Source organism: Mirounga leonina, unplaced genomic scaffold, assembly GCF_011800145.1.
Source record: "Mirounga leonina isolate KUSES-001 unplaced genomic scaffold, KU_Mleo_1.0 Mir_154, whole genome shotgun sequence".
Taxonomy (NCBI): domain Eukaryota; kingdom Metazoa; phylum Chordata; class Mammalia; order Carnivora; family Phocidae; genus Mirounga; species Mirounga leonina.
Window position 1 is genome coordinate 16,138 of NW_023270389.1, and position 19,707 is coordinate 35,844.

Here is a 19,707-nt window from a genome sequence, read left to right on the forward strand (position 1 = left end):
GAAGTGGGGAGAGGCACACCCAGGGCTCAAGCCGGAGCAGGGTAACCGGAAGGGGCAGGATGGCAGCCACCAAGCTGGGTTAGAGCCCGAGTCAGCCCAGACCCTGGCTCTGAGTGGACAGTAATGAGGAGTGTCCTGCCCTCGTGAGGGCCCTCGTGAGGCACTTTCTGTCCAGCTACCATCTCTGAGAGGGAAATGAACCCCCGCGCAGGCAGGGAGAGAAGGGGGTAAGGGGGAGTGCCACTGCTTCAAAGGGTGGGAGACTCTGGGTCTAAAGGGGTCCATCCCTGGAGATGGGGAGAGAGCCTTGCACGGTCTCGAGCCTCTGAGCGATGGTGAACAACAAAGGGAACGTGACGAACACTTCCCTTGCCTTTGTCCCCGCTAGCCACTGGCTGGGCAGGCCCAGGGGAAGCAGCCCAGCCCTCCCCGAGCTCGCCCTGGGGGGCGTCAGAGAGAGAGCAGGCTCCCTGGTAGGACCGGGACAAGAGCACCAGGGAGGCAGAGCTGTTGCTCGTTCTTCGTTTTTAATTTGAAATTATTTTTATTATATGATAACATTTTTCCTTACATTTCTACTTCAGGGATTTGTCTCCTATCTTTTGCACAGTTGTCTACTGGACGTCAGGGGTGGGAGTTTGGCAAATTTTAAATTTTAATTGAATTGTAGTTGTCATACAACACATTCGTTTCGGGCATACAACACAGTGATCCTGCAATTCTCTACGTTACTCAGTGTTCACCACAGTAAGAGTGGTTACCACCTATGACCATACAGCATACTACAATATTATTGACTCTATTCCCTATGCTGTACTTTTCATTCCCATGACTCACTTATTCTATAACTGGAAGTCTGTACCTCATATTTCCCGACACCTAGTTCACCCATCCCCCCACCCCCTCCCCTCTGGTAACACCACTTTGTTCTCTGTATTTATGAGACTGTTTCTATTTTTGTTTGTTTGTTCATTTGTTTTGTTTTTTAGATTCCACATACAAGTGAAATCTTATGGTATTTATCCTTCTCAGACTGACTTATTGCCTTTAGCATAAGACCCTCTAGGCCCATCCTTGTTGTCACAAATGGCAAAATTTCATTCTTTTCCATGGCTGAATAATATTCATTGTAAATATATACCACATCTTACTGATCCATTCACCTGTCACTGGAAACGTATGCTGCTCCCATGTCTTGTCTATTGTAAATAATACTATTTGCAATAAATACAGGGGTGCATGTATCTTTTCAAATTAGTGTTTTTGTTTGTTTGAACAAATAAGTTTCCATCTTTTTCCTAGTTTTGGCAAGCAGAGTGTCAACTTACAGAAGATTTTTTAAGTCTACGGGGGAAGGAGGCTAAGGGGAGGGAGACCTCTCCCTAAGTGGTTCTGAGATGCAAAGCTAATCACTGGGTCAATTTTCAAAAAGGATCCCAGGGTTTTCAGGAAGTGAGACACCAATTCCTCTATACCTTTCCCCATTTTCCCATCATAATCCCCGAAATTGGCAGTTTGAAAGGGGTTTCAGATTAGACAAGGATGACCACAAGCAAAGCACCAAAGGAGGAAGAGAGGTTAACAAGGCCACCAAAATACAGACTCCCCTGGATGCTTCGTGTTAGCCCATTTACCATGACAACATGAACTGAAAGGAACAGAGCCCCAGGGCCCCACAAGGGCACCACTGAGGCCTGGACCTGGACCCAGGCTACCCATGCAGTACGCCCCTGCAGCAGTGGGCTAAGTTCAACCCTAAAATTGCATGGCCGGGCTTCAGCAGCCACACCTTAGAGCCACGAGAAGCACTGCTCTAGGGGAACAACTGAGTGAGACCCCAGCTCCTTGCCCCCTTGGCATGTAGAAGCAGAACGGGTCCCAACAATGGAGCAAGGGTGCCCCTGGGGTGTTTGGACATTTCAAGGGTAGGGGAAGCCACAAGAGGAGAAACTAGACAACTGAAGGGGAAAAGAATACATGTGATGGTATTTTTATCCTGAAGGGTTGAATGATGTCACAGCTGTATTTTGGAAACCCATCCAGTATACTCAGCATCACGGGCTACTTGCTCCTCCAGAATTAAATGGCTGACGTTGGGACAAAGCTGTGGTCCTGGTAGGAAATCAGGTGGGGGCGTCTGTCCAAGGTCCATGCTGCCTTTCTTTTTTCTTTTTCAGGTGAAATTAACTCTATTATTCTACACCTTTACTGAAGTATAATTGATATCCCAAAACTGCACGTATTTAACGTGTAGAATTTGATGAGTTCGAACATGTGCACACACCCATGACACCATGACCATAGTCAAGGTGATAGACACATCCATCACCTGCAAGTTTTCTTGTGTTCCTTTGTCTTATTTTTTGTTTCTGAGGTAAGAACACTTACCATTAGATCTACCCTCTTAAGAAATGTTCGAGGACACAATACCATGTTGTTAACTACAGGCCAGCAGATACCTAGAGCTTCTCCATCTTCGGTAACTGTAACTTGACACCCATTGAACAACGATAGCACCAGCTCCCCACAAGGACTGCGGGAGGCTTGCTTTTATTTGGTTTTCTTTCCCTCCCTTCGCTACTACATTGCATATCATTTTGAAACATACGAAAGACTACATGAAGCACCTAAGTTCATTATAAACCAAAATAAAACACAAACACCCGTGACGCCACAGGATGCTTTTAGTCTCCCGGACAAGCGCCTGGTGGCTGGCAAAACATTCCAGAGAGCAGAGAAGGAAACTAAAGAAGTCTCGTTTGCTCCATAAGTTCATTCTCTGAGAGCCCAGAGGAAGTAGCAGAGTGATCAGAAATGCTTCAAGAGTGACTTTTTACCGCCGGCACCTTAGACCGAATTTTTTAAGATGCGAAATCTCTTCCTGGAGGAGGGGCTGGCCCACAGTGCCTGGGTGTGGTGGGTGGGGGTGCCAGGAATGAAGACACCCTGTGACTCTGAGCAAACCCCCGGGACAAGGGGTGGGGCCGGTGAGGTGCCCAAACAGTGTTGTTCTTAACATTACTGCCCCAGTATCAAGCTGTCCATACAGAATTGGCAACTAGGCTGAAATTTCTAAGACTGGCAGACATCAGAGAAACAGAGAAATGAAGGAGGTCATGAGACACCCTGCAGGATCTTCAAGGGCTTCATGTGCAGAAAGCCCGATGGAGCACAAGGGAGACTGGACCAGGCCCAGTCACGGGGGAGCCAACCCTTCCCAACCCTTCACAGCACTGAGGGCTAATTCCAGAAGGGCAGGAGAAGGCTTTGGTCCATTGCAAGAAGGAAAAGACAGAGGGACACAGTTCACTTGAGAAAGCAGCTAAGGGCCCTGTACAGGCCAGGACACCAAGCTGGGGCTTGAGGTCTACTCGGAACATCAATCCAGTAAGAACTTCTAAAGCTCTGAAGGTCTGAGAAGGCACTATTTATGAGACAACCTCTAAGGGCCTTGAAAAAATAAAATGACCACCCTTTCACTTTCCCTGTGGAGAATGTGGCCATTTTCTGGTGCCCTGAGCCCATTCTGTGAATCTGCCCTTAGCATTCCAGAGACTAAGGCTCATGTGCATAGGAGATGGGAGTGTGGAACTCCCCCTCCCACAAGGATTCAACTTAGTTAATACGAGGGCTTCCTCCTGCCCACAGCTGCAGAAATACTAGGGGAAGGTGATAAAAACTCAGGTCAAGGGAGAGGCGGCCAGACACGTCTCCCATGGCCATCCAAAAGGAAGTCAGTAGAGTTCTCCCCTCCCCCAGGCTGCATCCTACTGCAGAGAACAAGGAGAAGAAAAAAGAAGGATCCCTCAGCAGGGATCAAGCGCCGTCCCTTCCCAGCCTGCAGGAGCCCCAGAACTGGGGAAGTCCATGACCCTGTGGATGAGACGATGTGGGTGAAGACTTGCACTGTGTGTGAATCCCGTACCACTGGCTCAGAGCCTGTACCAGGAGCTGTCCATCCTCTGGGCCAGCCAGGCCCATCAGAGACTCCACCAGACTGAGCGGGAGCCCAGACAGAGCAGATGTTGGGGGTTTTGTGTCAGTACAAGTAATTACTGCCCTGCAGATGATGGCAGGAAATCTGCTCCTCACTCAGGTTCCCCTGTAGGGTTCCTGGGGGTCCCCCACCCTTTTCTTTTCTTTCTTTCTTTCTTTCTTTCTTTCTTTCTTTCTTTCTTTCTTTCTTTCTTTCTTTCTTTCTTTCTTTCTTTTTGAATCAAGCCCTTGGACAGCACAGAATGGTTGGCAAAATACTCAAGGAAAAAGAAGGAGGCAAGCAAAGTGTTTTTTGAATTTATTCAAAAGTTAATTCTCTGTGCAACCCAGGGCAGATAGCGGAAAAGGGAAGTGCATCAGAAATTAACTTTGAGGTCCCAATCTCAGATTGAATTTCTAAATTTCTGAACCTTTTCCTAGAGGAGGCGACTCAAGAGTAGCAATGTCTCCAGAGTACTAGAGTATAGCACCATCTATCCTGCGTCTAGCCTGGGAGTTCCAGATGCAGGCTGGGGAAAAGGCTATGCAGCCTGCAGAGAAAACTAAAACATACCAGCCAGTGAGTGTGTTTCCAGTAGTGATGCTGATAGTCTCAGGGAAGAACTAAGTCCAACTTGGCTGGGGCACGCACCTAAAGATTCTGCAGAGTAGCAGTTATTCAGAAAGAGAAATGGAGGAGGCAATGAAATGCAGAAATGGGAGTGCTCTGCAAGGGTTTCATTTACTTCATGTAGCCAGTGCCTCCAGAGTGCACATGACTTCTCATTTATGTTTTCTTGTCTTATAACACTGGCTAGGGCCTCTGGTACAATTACTCAGTAGAAGTGGTACCAGGGGGATCCTGTCTTCTGCCTGTCTTTAAAGAGAAATGTCTAATGTTTTTCCATTAAGTATGATATTAATGATTTGGTCTTAATAGATACACTTTATCATGGAGGGTTCCAGGACCAAAGTAGAAAAGGAACCCAGAGCCTACTATTTTGGTCAGTTATTTTGCTCTAGCAAAACACGATGCTGAGGAAGCTGAACTGGATGGAGGCTTTCCTGGGGCTAGGTTGATGAGGAGCCTCCATATGGGCTTTGGCTACAGGGTAGCTCCATGCTTTCAGCTGTAAACTAGGCCTGTTCATGAGGAAGAGGAGAAGGTTCCTGGCCACTGAAAGAAGGATGGCTACAGATCATTGGAAAGAGTTACTGAAGGTCTATGCCCTAACCTGAACAGCCAGTTCAGACCTCAATTTTGCAAATCAGAGAATTATTCACATGGGAATTTCCACAGCTCTTAAGACTGGAAGGAAGGCTCCCCACCTCAGGAAGAAGGGAGAATTGTCACTGGGACAGCCCCTAAGAGCTTAGGGAAGTCAAGATGCTAATCCTCTTGTTCTACTGATGTCTGCAGGATTGCTCACACCAGGAAAAAAAAAACACCCACAGTACTTCAGGCTCTGAGGCATGCCTGGTGATGTCCTGGACAGAGGAGAGGGGCCCAAGTGAGAAGCTCGTTCTAGCACCTGCTGTGCCTTGCTCCTCACCCTGGATGGCAGAGACCCTGCAGCAGATGAGGACAAAAACGCCAGAAATCACAGAGGAAGGGCTGCCCTGTGCACACTCAGGATAGAAACCCACTAGAAGAGAGCATTTTGGGGTCTTAACCAGGGTTTCCCTTCTGGAGACAGCCAGGGATCTAACCCTAGCTCTGCCACTTGCCAGATTAATAAATTCTGTCAAGGTTTTTAACTTCTCTGAATCTCCTCATATGTAAAATGGAAATAGTAATTACCTCTCTCATAAGGTTGTAATGAGAAATGAATAAGATAAACTATCATAAAGTCTAGTGCTAAAAAGCAAAATTATCAACAAATATAGTGGGCACATGTTAAAATTCTTGTTTTAATTTCATTAATGAGAGAATCAGCAAAGATTTTTGAAAGCTGATTTGAAGAGTATTCAAGGATATATACGGTCAGGAAAGGAATGCCTAAGTCAGACTCTTAAGTGAGATATAAGACTCAACTTCCAACAGGGTGAAAACACCATGACAGTTAGAGGTTTCACATCTCTACGAGGCTATGAAATCCTATCGTCACATCAAGCTGTATCCATTCTTTTTTTTTTTTTTTTAAAGATTTTTATTTATTTGACAGAAAGAGGGAACACAAGCAGGGGGAGTGGAGAGGGAGAAGCAGGCCTCCCACGGAGCAGGGAGCCCGATGCGGGGCTCAATCTCAGGACCCTGAGATCATGACCTGAGCCGAAGGCAGACGCTTAACGACTGAGCCACCCAGGCGCCCCAAGCTGTATCCATTCTGACTAGTCAATCAAATACACTGTGTCAACCATGTTACATTTCCCAAAAGTGTCAGCTGATGGAAGAATAATTAGTCACAAAGACTTGCTTCTATTCAGACAGACTCTAGCATGAGATCAAAGATGTAGGCAACCACCATTTTTTCTTTTTCTGAGTTCGAGATGATTTTTTTCCTTTCATACTGACACCCAGCAGCAACCCAGTAAGTGTTGGTATCTTTCCCTGCCCTCTTCAGCCAGTTTGAATTTAGGCTGCATTCTCCAGGTCAGGGGGCCAGAGAATAGGCTGGTATCTGGACCCAACCCGAGTGGTTGTGGCTCCCAAGTGGAGAGATGCATGGGGAAGTCTCTTCCATTGGAATAAGCTCTTTTGTTCAGATGCTAGATACGAACTGCCCAATTCCAGATCCTCTCCATTCACTTTAGGACTTTTGTCACAAACATGAGGAACTTGGCTAAAGTCAGGAGACTTGGATGGAGAACCTGGGCGGAGAAGCAGATTCAGACAGGTCATCCTTACAGCCCCGGAAATCTCAGCGGCCGGACCTGCCTCAACTGGTGAGCCAAGGTCTCCTGGGTGGACTCAAACATTGCATGAGGTTTCCTGCTAAACAACTTATTTCTCAACTTCCCACTGCCTTGTTCTTCTTTTGTAGCTGGGGAAGCAGGAAACCAAATCACCTTGCTCTGGGCTACAAACCCTGTCTGACTCTGCCCAGTGGTTCCCATAATGGGCATAGTCTGTAAGTTACAAGCCTCCAAGGACTACCTCCCTCATCTCCACCTCTTTCTCCAGGATGCCAGCGCCAGCTGAGCCACCTCCCCTGCCCAGCCATGAATTTGAGTATCAACCGTTGACAGTCCCGTGTCAACGTGATTCTTCACAACCAGTGGCCCATCGCTTATGGTGAAACTCCCTGGGCCAGCTTCTCCATGGTCTCTCCAAGCTGGCTCAGAGAAAGCAGATTCATTGGGTTTTCAACTAAAGGCAAACAATTAATAATGTTAAATCTCTGCCCAAAGAACCCATTAACCGCAAGTCCAAAAGTGCATTTTCAAGGAGAATCAAAGGCACTGGGATGTGTTGCCTCCACCCTGACTCAGACACTCACGTGCACACCACCACCACCCCATCACTGTGGATAACCGAGAGACAGACTGGATTGCTCTCCCTTTTTGAGCACTCTCCCATTACATTTCCTAAATGCTGAGTGAGGCCTGGGGTACAGCTTGATGAACCTGTAAACCCTTCCCATCTTCTTTAGCCTGGGCCACATGTGGGCCAAGAGCTCACCTTTGAAGTACCCCTCAGAACCAGAATCATCTCCCTTTCTGCAATGAGAGAGTGTGTTCACACTCCCAACAAGATAGAAGCACTTGCTCTAGGGGATGGATAAAGCTATCCTCAGGAAAACTGAGGAGGAGGGAACCTTGACCCTGAGCTTTCCACTTGCCCAGCAGAAGCCCATCTCCATGTTTGAGGATAGATTGCCCCATCCCATTCTAGGTCCCAATCTTTTAAAATTTTTAATTAATTAAATTTTTATTGAAGTATAGCTGACACACAATGTTACATTAGTTTCACATGTACAACATAGAGATCTGACATCTCTATATGTTATGTTGTGCTCAGGAGTGTAGCTACCTTGGGGCACCTGGGTGGCTCAGTCGGTGAAGCGTCTGCCTTTGGCTCAGGTCACGATCCTGGAGTTCCGGGATTGAGCCTCGCATCGGGCTCCCTGCTCAGCGGGGAGTCTGCTTCTCCCTCTGACCCTCCCCCTTCTCATGCTCTCTCTGTCTCATTCTCTCTCTCAAATAAATAAATAAAATCTTTAAAAAATAAATAAATAAAATCTTTTAAAAAAAAGAAGTGAGGCTACCATTTGTCACCATATGATGCTATTACAGTACCATTGACTATATTCCCTATGCTGTGCCTTTTATTCTGATGACTTATTTATTCCGTAACTAGAAGCCTGTATCTCCCACCCCCCTTTACGCATTCTGCCCATCCACCCAGCCCCATTCCTCTCTGGCAACCGTCATTTTGTCCTTTGTATTTATGGGTCTGTTTCTGCTTTTTGTTTGTTTGTTCATTTGTTTTGTTTTTTAGACTCTACATGTAAGTGAAATCAGATGGTATTTGTCTGTGTCTGACTTATTTCACTTAGCATAATACCCACTAGGTCCATCCATGTTGTTGCAAATGGCAAGATCTCGTTGCTTTTTATGGCTGAGTAATACTCCATTGTATATATATACCACATCTTCTTTATCCATTCATCTATCAATGGACACTTGGGCTGCTCCCATATCTTGGCTATTATAAATAATGCTGTAGTAAACATAGGGGTGCATATATCTTTCTGAATTAGCATTTTAGTTGTCTTTGGATAACTACTCAGTAGTGGAATTACTGGATCATAAGGTATTATTTTTAATTTTAGAGGAACCTCCATACTGTTTTCCACAGAGGCTGCACCAATTTGCATTCCCACCAACAACAGTACACAGTGTTCCTTAGGCCCCAATCTTAATTCTCTGCTGGCTGCCAAACATTTTCACCAATATGTTAGCTGATAATAAAACTGACTAGTAACTAAAACTTTGGTTGATGGATAAGGGTTTAAGCTGTTACCTTTTCCTACTTGTTTGCACTGTTATATGATTAAAGTCTACTACAAACCAAAAGCCCAATGATCTGCAGTAAGTAATCTTGAGCACTGGTAGCCAGTTAATCTGAGTGGCATCTTGTTGGAGGAGGGGGTACTTGTTTCTCTCAGTTAAGCATCCAAATCCTGCGGGAATTGGCCACCTCCTCTTCTTCCCTTGGGCACAGAGCACTTCTGACTTCTCCAAAGGACCCCTTCTCCCCCAGCTGACCCCCACAGAGCTGGGTTCCTCTCCAGCCCAGGCTTCTGGGGTCAGAAGCATACGATCACCCCAGGGACGGCTTAAGGGTCCCTGCCATGTTTATGCAGCAACTCAGTGCCTCCTGCATGCACGGGGACCCCAAGCCAGCCTCCGTGTCCCGGGGCACAGTGCACCCCTAGCTTCCAGAGCAAGAGAGCTAGGAAGGGGTGTGGGCGGAGAGGGCCTGATACAGCAGCACACGTCCCACAGAGTCCAACCACGCACAAACAACAGCAATCGTAGAAATAGTCCTGCTTTCTCTACTAAAATCCAGCAGCTAAGACAAGTCTTCTTAGCCTTTGAGGGGTCTTTGGACCCTTCCAAGAATCTGATGAAAGCCATGCAGAAATGGGCTTCTTTACACAAACACTCAAAATGATGCTTTCAACTCCAGCTCCACTTCAGAGATGCACAATAGTCCAAGAACTCTGGTTTACAGATTCTGCTGACAGCTCCCTACCCCCATCTCCATCACTAGCACCACTGCCCCATCACCTGAGTGGGCACAACAGAAAATTTCCCAAGGCACAGCCTGGAAGCTCAGCTTGGGGTTGGACTCTGGTGAGAAGCGCCCATTCATTGCTGGCCTTCCCATTTTACCAGACCCTTGGAAAATCCAGAGTGACAATCAGGAGGTTATTGTAGATATTCACTGACAAACAGAGGGTTCACCACCCAGGGTAGCATTTGAGTGCCCTATTCCATGACTTGAGTTTTAGGAATACATTGGCCTATTTGCCTATTCCTTTATTATTTCATCACATTGGGAGGTTGAAAGCAGAGCGAGAAGGAAAGCTTCCGAAATCTCTGAGGAGAAATTACAACTGTGGGATCAGGGGGGCTGTTAGTGTTACTTAATGTAGGACTCTGGTTACCCACCTACAGCCGCACCACATACAGATTCCATCTCCCTCCCTCACACACACGTCTACTTGGTTATCTCCCTAAGTTCCTAAAAGTCACATCTAAGACATTTTGCTCTAAACTAAAATTTAATTTAGAAACCAATGTGAGGGGCACCTGGGTGGCTCAGTCAGTTAAGCGTCCAACTCTTGGTTTTGATTCAGATCATGATCTCAAGGTCATGAGATCAAGCCCCACGTCAGGCTCCACACTCAGCACTTGGAGTCTGCATAAGTCTTTCTTCCTGTCCCTCTGCTCATCCCCCCTGCGTGCTCTCTCTCTCTCTAAAATAAATAAATAAAATTTAAAAAAAAAGAAGAAGAAAGAAAGAAAGCAACATGAGTTTTCCCTACATCACCCTGCTCCCGTATCACTCATTTGGTAACAAGTAGGAAAATCATCAGCCTCATGGACTTTTTAGAACCCTGGAGTCCCAGAACCAATGCCTCCGGATGATGGGACTGGAAAAGACGACTAGTTTGAGGAGAAGGTGGGGAGGAAACCCGATGAGTGTTAAGCACTGAAGGGTTGTGAGTAGAAAGCGAGGACAATGGAGGTTTGTTTTCATTTCTTTGGGTTTTCCAGCCCTCCCTCCACCCCCTGGGAACATCATTCCACAAGATAAAGGCAAGACAGCAAGAGAGGCCTGAGGTATCAACTACTTTATTATTCTGCAGGGACAGCCCCAGGGCCCAGGGCTCTGCTACTCTTTGTGGATTTCTTTGTGGGCGTCCACGCCAGCCTTTATCACGAGTATGAGGAACTCCTCGAAGTTAATTGCACCATCACTATTGATATCCAACTCTTTGAACCAGGTATCGGCATCCTTTTTCTGTTAAGATGAAGGAGAAAGAAGCCAGAGTGTAAAAGACCTCGGCAAGAGCCAAGGCATGGCTGTCTACACAGGGTAACGTGGGAGACCAGGGACCCAGGGCTTCATCAGCCAAGCAGAGAATGCCAACCGCACCCAGCCCCTCCTCACCTTCATGTACTGAGGACACTCTGTCTCTAACAATTTCTTCAAGTCATCCCTATAGAGGGCATGGTAATTCCCCTTCTCCAGGGAGTACTTGTGGTAAACGTCAATGAGGGAGTTCATGGCACTCTCCAGTTCCGTCAGCATGGTGCCCAAGGATCTGCCCCACCTGGAACATAGAGCACATGGGAATCCCAGCATAAGGATGGTGCCTCTGCCCCCAGCAGAGTGAAGACTGAAAGGATGCTCATTACCCAAAATAACGGCTTTGTCCTGGCCTGCACCATTCAAAGAACTAAACCCAGTGCGTGGCTGTGGCTATGATGGGAAGGGGTGTGGGAGGGAGAGGGTCCACACACACACAGGGCCTGCCAACTCTCCCTGTGCCCTCAGCCAACTGTGCCCTCGCTGACTTCCTCCAGGAGCTCTGGATTTTGCTCCAGACCTCCCTGAGCTTTCTCTCCCCTCTCTGCTCCACCTCCGGCCCTCCCAGTGGGAGCCCATCCCCAAAGCATGGGACAGGCTGAGGCAGTCTTACTTACCAGGTCTCCCTGAAACAGAGTTGACAGAAGACATGCAGGGCTCAGTGTCGGCTCCCTTTTATAGCAAGCCAGGTTTTGGCCAGCTGCCAGGGCCATGGGCCATGCAGAGATAGCTCCTCCCTTCCGGAGTTGCCACAGCTTCTGGTTTCCCAACCAGGTGAATGGGGCAATCCCTGCACAGAATGAAAATTTTTGATGGGAGCTTGGGGGCGTAGGAAAAGTGGAAGGAGAAAGGCATTTGCCGGGCATTAGGTTTCCTGCCCAGCAGGAGAAACCAGGAGGTGGCCACCATGAAGACTGCTTTGGTGAGTCACTGGCATCATCTGGCTTGGCTAACCAGGATGCCCGCTCTTGAGTCCTCCTCACTGTTGCTGCTGCTAATCCCATGAACTGAAGCCTGTCTGTGCATCTCTGAAGTGGAGCTGGAGTTGAAAGCATCATTTTGAGTGTTTGTGTAAAGAAGCCCATTTCTGCATGGCTTTCATCAGATTCTTGGAAGGGTCCAAAGACCCCTCAAAGGCTAAGAAGACTTGTCTTAGCTGCTGGATTTTAGTAGAGAAAGCAGGACTATTTCTACGATTGCTGTTGTTTGTGCGTGGTTGGACTCTGTGGGACGTGTGCTGCTGTATCAGGCCCTCTCCGCCCACACCCTTTCCCAGCTCTCTTGCTCTGGAAGCTAGGGGTGCACTGTGCCCCGGGACACGGAGGCTGGCTTGGGGTCCCCGTGCATGCAGGAGGCACTGAGTTGCTGCATAAACATGGCAGGGACCCTTAAGCCGTCCCTGGGGTGATCGTATGCTTCTGACCCCAGAAGCCTGGGCTGGAGAGGAACCCAGCTCTGTGGGGGTCAGCTGGGGGAGAAGGGGTCCTTTGGAGAAGTCAGAAGTGCTCTGTGCCCAAGGGAAGAAGAGGAGGTGGCCAATTCCCCCAGGATTTCAGGAGAAACAAGTACCCCCTCGCCCAACAAGATGCCACTCAGATTAACTGGCTTCCAGTGCTCAAGATTTGTGGTGCATCTCTCGTAACAAAGCACAGAGAGCCTCAGAACATGCCTATCAGGAAGGCAGTGCACAGAACCCACCCAGTCTGCAGACAGGGAAGCTGACGCCCAGGAAGGTGAAGCAGTTCACCCAGAGTTTCCCAGTGCACAAGTGTCAGGGCCCAGAGCGTCATGAGCCAGAACATGACCTGACAAGAACATGACTCTGCTGAGAAAACTCTCCTCTCTACTTCCTTCCTGCATTCAACGGGTATTTACCCTCTGCCTCTCCAGGACATAGGCCATCATCGCCTCCTGGGGGAAGCAGATGGGATTAGCTTCCCTCTCCTGCATGTTTCCATAGCCCTTTGGGCTTCATTATATCATTAACTTTATAGCTGTGTGCCTTTGGGCCAGTTACCCTCTCTGTGCCTTAGTTACCTCAATTATCAAAAAGAGATTAAAACAGTCTACCTGCAACCCACAGAATGGGAGAAGATATTTGCAAATCAGACATCTGATAAGGGGTTAGTATCCAGAATATATAAAGAACTCCTATAACTCAACCACAAAATTACCCCAATTGAAAAATGGGCAAAGGACTCAGACATTTCTCCAAAGAGGATACACAAATAAGCACATGAAAAGATGCTCCACATCACTAATCATTTAGGAAGTCAAATCAAAACCACAATGAGATATCACCTCAGACTCAGGAGATTGGCTACTATCAACAAAAACAGAATAACAAGTGTTGGTGGGGATGTGCAGAAATTGGGACCCTTGTACACTGTTGGTGGGAATGCAAAATGGTGCAGCTGCTGTGGAAAACAGTGTGGTGACTCCTCAAACAGTCAGTAACTGAATTACTATATGATCCAGTAATTCCACTTCTGGGTCTATATCCAAAATAATTGAAAGCAGGGTCTCAAATAGATATTTGTACATCCATGTTCACAGCAGCATTATTCATAGTAGCTGAAATGTAAAAACAACCCAAGTGTCCGTCCAAGTATGAATGAATAAATAAAAGGGGGTATATTCACATAATGGAATATTATCAGCCTTTAAAATGGAAAGAGGGGTGCCTGGGTGGCTCAGTCATTAAGCGTCTGCCTTCAGCTCGGGTAATGGTCCCAGGGTCCTGGAATCGAGCCCCACATTGGGCTCCCTGCTTGGTGGGAAGCCAGCTTCTCCCTCTCCCATTCCCCCAGCTTGTGTTCCTGCTCTCGCTATCTCTCTCTCTCTCTGTCAAATAAATAAATAAAATCTTTAAAAAAATTTTTTTTAAATAAAAAGGAAGGAAACTCTGACACCTGCTACAACACAGATGAACCTTGAGGACATCATGTTATATGAAATAGCCCAGTCACAAAAAGACAAATATTATTTGATTCTATTTACATGGGGTCCCTAAGGTAGTCAAATTCGTAGAGACAGAAAGGAGAATGGTGGGTGTCAGGGTCTGGGGGAGGGATAATGGAGAGTTAGTGTTTATTGGGTTAGGGTTTCAGTTACAAGATGAAAAGAGTTCTGGAGATTAGTTGCACAACAATGTGAATGTACTTAACACAACTGAACACTTAGTAAATTTTATGTTATATGTATTTTGCCACAATTAAAAATTTAAAACTTTTTGAGTGCTTCCACCCAAAAAGATAAATAGAATCTACCTTGTATGTTATGGTAAGGATTAATAATAGATGAAAAATATTTATGATTTGTGACCTTTTCTTAATATGCATTATACTTTAATAAAAAGTTTACACAAGGACTACGTGAAGTACTTAGGGCAGTGCAGAGTGAGTGAGCGAGTGAGCGCTGGGTGAGCGTGCACCCTGACAACTGGCCTGCCCGTGCCTGCCCGTCCAGCCGGACTGAGCCCTCGAGCACCCAGACTGGACCTTCCATCTCTGCCTCCCCGGGACCCGGCACAGTGCCTGGTAGACACAGTAACAGCAACAACAATCAGTAATAGGAACAAGTAATAACAAAATAACATTGACTGGGCTTCCGCCATGTGCCAGGAACTGGTGCAAGTGCTGGACCTACGTCAATCTTACTTAATACTCACTGCAGCCTATGAGGTAGGTACAATTATCATCCCCATTTTACAGATGAGGAACTGAGGCCCACAGAGAGACACAGCAAAGTGGCTTTTCTGAGACTATCCTTAGGATTAGTTCATGAGCCTGGGATGGGGCTCATGCTGACCTGTCTCAATGGGGGTGAGGATGAGGTTGATGCAGATGATGTCATCCCAGACCCCTGACCCTTCAAGAGATGCCTCCCTTGGGACGCCTGAGTCACTTAGTCGGTTAAGCGTCTGCCTTTGGCTCAGGTCATGATCCCAGGGTCCTGGGGTGGAGTCCCACATCAGGCTCCTTGCTCAGCGGGGAGCCTGCTTCTCCTTCTGCCTGCAGCTCCCCCTGATTGTTCTCTCTCTCTCTGACAAATAAATAAATAAAATCTTTTAAAAAGAGAGAGAGAGAGAGAAAGAGATGCCTCCCTTGAAGTCAGTACCCTGAGAACAGTCCCAGTGGAGGCAACTTTCTTTATCCAGAAATTAAGAAAACCAGGCCCCAGGTCCAGTGGGAAAGACCCAAGGTAGACATAAGCCATGAGCTCCTCCCAGCATCATGTGCTTATCAGTGGAACTTGCTGATCAGGGAGACCCTGAAAGTTGCCCCAGAGACGCTCCCCATGGACCAACAGCCTGGGGCTTCAGGGAGAGCAGGAGCCAGGCTGAGTGACCTAGCAGAAGAAGGTGTCAAGAATTGGGTAAACACATCAGGAGAAAAGGCAGAGCCTGTAATCAGACCAACGGACACAGCGCAACCCAGGGGAAGAGGAACCTGTTCCTACTTACAGGAAAGAGTTTAGTCCTGGGTATGTGTCCCAATAGCCCAACCAAGCCTGTGCCCAAGGCTGAGGAAATGAAGACACAGCAGCAGAGTCGGTGTAGAAACCCCTGCCCCCACCCCGGGAAAGGGCAGGAGATCTAGGCTGAACCGTCCCCTTAGCACTCAAAGGTCTGTAGAACCCAGCAGTCAGGTAAGAAAAGCAGGAAGAATCTTCCCCTGGGCCTGGCGGAAGTAAGTAGCCTGCCTTACCTGCCCATCCACGCCTCTGGTCGTGACTAAGAGGCCCACAGGAGGCAGCACAGACTCGGGAATCGGATTCCTATATACGGGGCGCAATCCACAGGTGCAGCAGGACATGCACCTCCGAAGGGCAGTGCAGACCCCAGGGAGCATGCAGGAAGGTCCAGAGGGAGGCAGCTGGGGCCCAGCTGAGTCCTGAGCGTCAGCACTGGTAGATTGGCAAATGTGCAAGGGGTGCCAGTGGGAGGCCAGGCCCAGGGAGCACTGGGGGCAACACCGAGCTACAGAGCTTGACTGGTCAGAAACAAAGGCACCGCCCCTCCTGTGGCACACAGATCTAGCTGGGGGAGAGAACAAAACCAAGTCCCGTAAATGACACCCCCACCAGTCATCGGCATAGGGACAATGATGATTGCCCACAGTTCTTGGAAAACTCCTCATTGCTATCACAATACGCTCAGGACATGGATCCCCAGACCATCCTCTGAGAAGAAACCCACCAAGATAGACCCTACCAGGGTCTAAAGGCAGAGAAGACTGACCCAGAGAGATTCTGCATCAGATTCCTGGGCTCCCAGGGAGAGAGAGAGAAATAAACACAGAGATGGGCAAGGGCAGGTCCCTGCTGGGAGGGGTCAGAGACCACAGGAGGACTTGGATGGTGAGTCACAATAGCTCCAAGTGGAGTAATACCCACATCAGCCTTTATTAGTAAAACCCAGACCCAACCCTTCTCTCCTCCAGGAAGCCTTCCCTGATTGACAGTAGCCTAGGTTCCACTCATCCCTCTTCACCATACAGGCTGCAGTGTTGCCCTTTGCCCTAGTCCCTGTCTCTGACTCAGCATGTGCAAAATCCACCTCACAATCTTTGTTCTCAGACCGGCCCTGATGCCAGCCACCCTATGCCAATTACCCACATCATCCTCCCGGTCCTGCCCTGACACCTTCTCAGGCCCAAGCCACTTCTCCTTTGTACACTTTGTACGCTGATTCCTTGGCTCTCCCCCAGAGCAAGGAGACCCTCAAAGTGGGTCCTTGTCCAGTATGCATTTGCCCTCCTGCCTCTTGTCCCCTGTCCCATCATGTATGTGCAGAGCATGAGTGCTCAGAGCATCACCGGTCTTCCGTGTCAGAGAGCCAGTTCCCCGAGAGAAGAGACTCCCCCCTCAGACTGGGGCTCCTGGACGCCGGGGGCTGTGTCTCCCCCCTCAGACTGGGGCTCCTGGACGCCGGGGGCTGTGTCTCCCCCCTCAGACAGGGGCTGGAATGGATGATCCCCAAGGGAGCAGCAAACCTCCTCTGTGGACCCACAGCAGATACCCAGAAGCACGAACAAGGAATTCCCAGCACATTTGTGGGATTGCTTTATTCTCTTCCCTCTCAGCTGTGCCTTGCACACGCATGTGCAAAGGTGCGTGCACATGCTGGCTAGGCCGACAAGCGGGGCAGAGCCCTGCGCCCAGGCGGGCACCTGCAGCCGGAGGCTGCCCGCGCATCTCCATCTGGTGCAGGCTGTGCCGGCTGGGTAGTCCCTCAGCAGCCGGCCCCGGATGAGCAGGAACTCGTGGAAGCAGATCTGGTTGTCCCGGTTCTTGTCTGCAGCCCTGAACAGCTCCGAGATGTAGCAGGGCTCCTTCCGACCCTGAGGAGGGGCAGGGGGTCAATCGCCTGCCCAGGCCCCCAACCCCACAGCCCCACAGCCAATGGCCGTGCCTCCACCACCTTGCAGGACACAGCCGCTCCCTCGGGCAGAGGCCAGGACACCGTACGGGACAGAATCAGGCTCCGAGGGGGAGATGGGGCAGGCGCCTCTGCCAGCCAGACCTGGGGCTGTTTGGGCGGACTGTGCAGCCTGGGCACCACTGGCCCGCTGCTCGGCCAGTTGCTGAGCAGTGCTGAGTGGCCTGGTGCCTCCGGACGCATCTGTCCACCATTGGTGGCTCCTTAAGCCTGTCTTCCCAGCCGCCCTGGGAGCTGCCCAGCAGCAACAGCCCGGCCCAGCGGCTTCGGGATGGAAGGCTGTGCCCCTTCCTTCACACGGCGAGCTCCCCAGGGCACAGCCCACCTGCCCCCAATGTCTGCATGGGATCAGGTGTCTGCATGCCATGGCATCTGCCCAGGAATTGTTTATGACACCAAGCCTGTGTCACCTGCAGAAAGTGCAGAATGAGGGAAAAGACAAAGTCATGGGCCTGGGCTGTCCAGTACGTCCCAGATCAGGTGGCCTGGAGGGCTGAAGACCGAGGATGCTATAGGGGAGGAACAAAAGCACTTGAGGAGGAAGGGACAGCCAGAAGGCAGGCAAGGGTCAGCATGCAGCCCAGGCAGGAGAAAGCGCAGGTGGGGTCATGGCAGGAGCCCCAGACAGGGCCTCAGAGCTGGTTTCGGCAGCATCTGGCTGGTGGGTGTGGGGACCCAGAGCGGAGTCCTCGGAAAGCCTCCAGGGAAGGAAGTTGCTGCATCCGTCAGCAGCTGGGGGCCTGGAGGGTGGCCCCCGTCCCCGTGGGCAGGTTTGCACCATCTGTTTCCCCACACCGCCCACCACCATCTAATTCACCTAATCTTATCTCCTCCGCAAAAACTGGTTGATCTGAGACCCTGGGGCTTCCTGCGTGGGCAGGCTCTCTCTGGCTCACCTCAGCTCAGCCCCCCTGACCCAGGCTGCTATCTGTCTGTCCCTGAGGGCCCTGTTCCCCAGGCAGGGCTGCGAGCCCCAAGTGGCATGGTCTGGCCGTCCTTGCCCAGCCCCACGGTATAGGTAGTTGGCCCCGGAAAGAAAGTCACCCCAGTCCCCTCTGTGACCCTCACAATGACACTCCACTAAACTGAGGACAAGACTCTCCTCTGATGTTTCCCAAAGATAAGTAAGGGAACATACAAAGTGAAGGAGGCGGTGCTCCTTCTGGAAGGCGGGGGCCTCCAGTCAGGGCAAGGGCCTGAAATATTCTGGAGATGACAGTGCAGAGACCCCTCAGGCATGGCACTGAGGGCAGAGGGCAGCACCCCAGACATTCCTGCCAGCCTCGCAGTCCCCAAGGCGCCTGGGAATTATAGGGCTTGATAATGGAGAAGATGCGCAGGCCTGAGAGGGTTTCTGAGCTCCCAGGCCAGTCCAAGAGCCTCTGTTAGCCCTTCAGACAGCAACTAGAAGGGGACACTACCTTTCCTACCACCACCATCGCCCCCGCCCCCCGGCTTCTGCCCAAACTGTCCTCACCCAGGCACAGTGACACCGAGGTTTGTACTAGTCCCTGGGAGAAGGGGCCTGGGGCTAAAAGGGCAGGTTTGGGGCAGGATCGCTGACTGAATGGGGCTGCGGGCAGAGGGAAGACTTAGGACCTATTCTCTCAGGAAACAGGATGAGCAGAGGAATAAACAGGTTGGAGTCAAGACTAAGTCTCCAGATTAGCTACGTTTGGGCTGCAGTGGGGCCCAGCAGGGAGTTTCAGGAGAAGGAAGAAGGAGAAATAAAGCTGGGCCAGATCCACCCTCCCTCTGCCCCACACCCTGCCCTCCCAACTCCCTCACCCTCCTCACCTAAGTAGGAATTCTCTTGGGAGATAGCTCCCCATACCTACACCCTCACCACTTGCTTCCAACCCCACAACCCACCCTATACTTCATCCCCACCTGACCCCAGACCCCACACACCAGGCTCTCCATGAAGCAGGTACATTATCCATAAGCAGAGCCTTCAACTCCTCCAGGGACAGGGTCTCCACATCCCCCTCCCGGGCCGCGTACTCATGGTAGCAGTAGATGATTTGGAAGAGGGATTCCTCCACTGGCGTGTGTGTCATGGCGGCTGGGCCCTGGCCAGGACAGGAAGCAACTCTGGAGATGTATCACTGGAGTACCTGGGGACAGTGGTGAAGCTGAGGGGAGAGCAGCACCTTGGCTAGGCCTGCCCACAGCAGATGGGTGCTTCCTCCGAGAATCTTCTGCCGTCTCGTTCTGCCCACCTTCCTGCACCTTGTCTCAGGTC

At 49.8% G+C, this 19,707-nt stretch overlaps 1 protein-coding gene across 1 annotated transcript; it reads right to left on the minus strand.

Annotated features, from left to right (window-relative positions):
- Positions 1–10,765: 10,765 nt before the first annotated feature.
- LOC118013600 (protein S100-A8) lies at positions 10,766–11,721 on the minus strand. The gene is made up of 3 exons (XM_035009462.1): positions 11,638–11,721; positions 11,102–11,264; positions 10,766–10,951 (listed from the first exon to the last, which is right to left on the minus strand). Exons 2-3 carry the CDS (start codon positions 11,240–11,242, stop codon positions 10,823–10,825), a joined length of 270 nt encoding a protein of 89 aa, XP_034865353.1. The 5' UTR covers positions 11,243–11,264; positions 11,638–11,721; the 3' UTR covers positions 10,766–10,822.
- Positions 11,722–19,707: the final 7,986 nt, after the last annotated feature.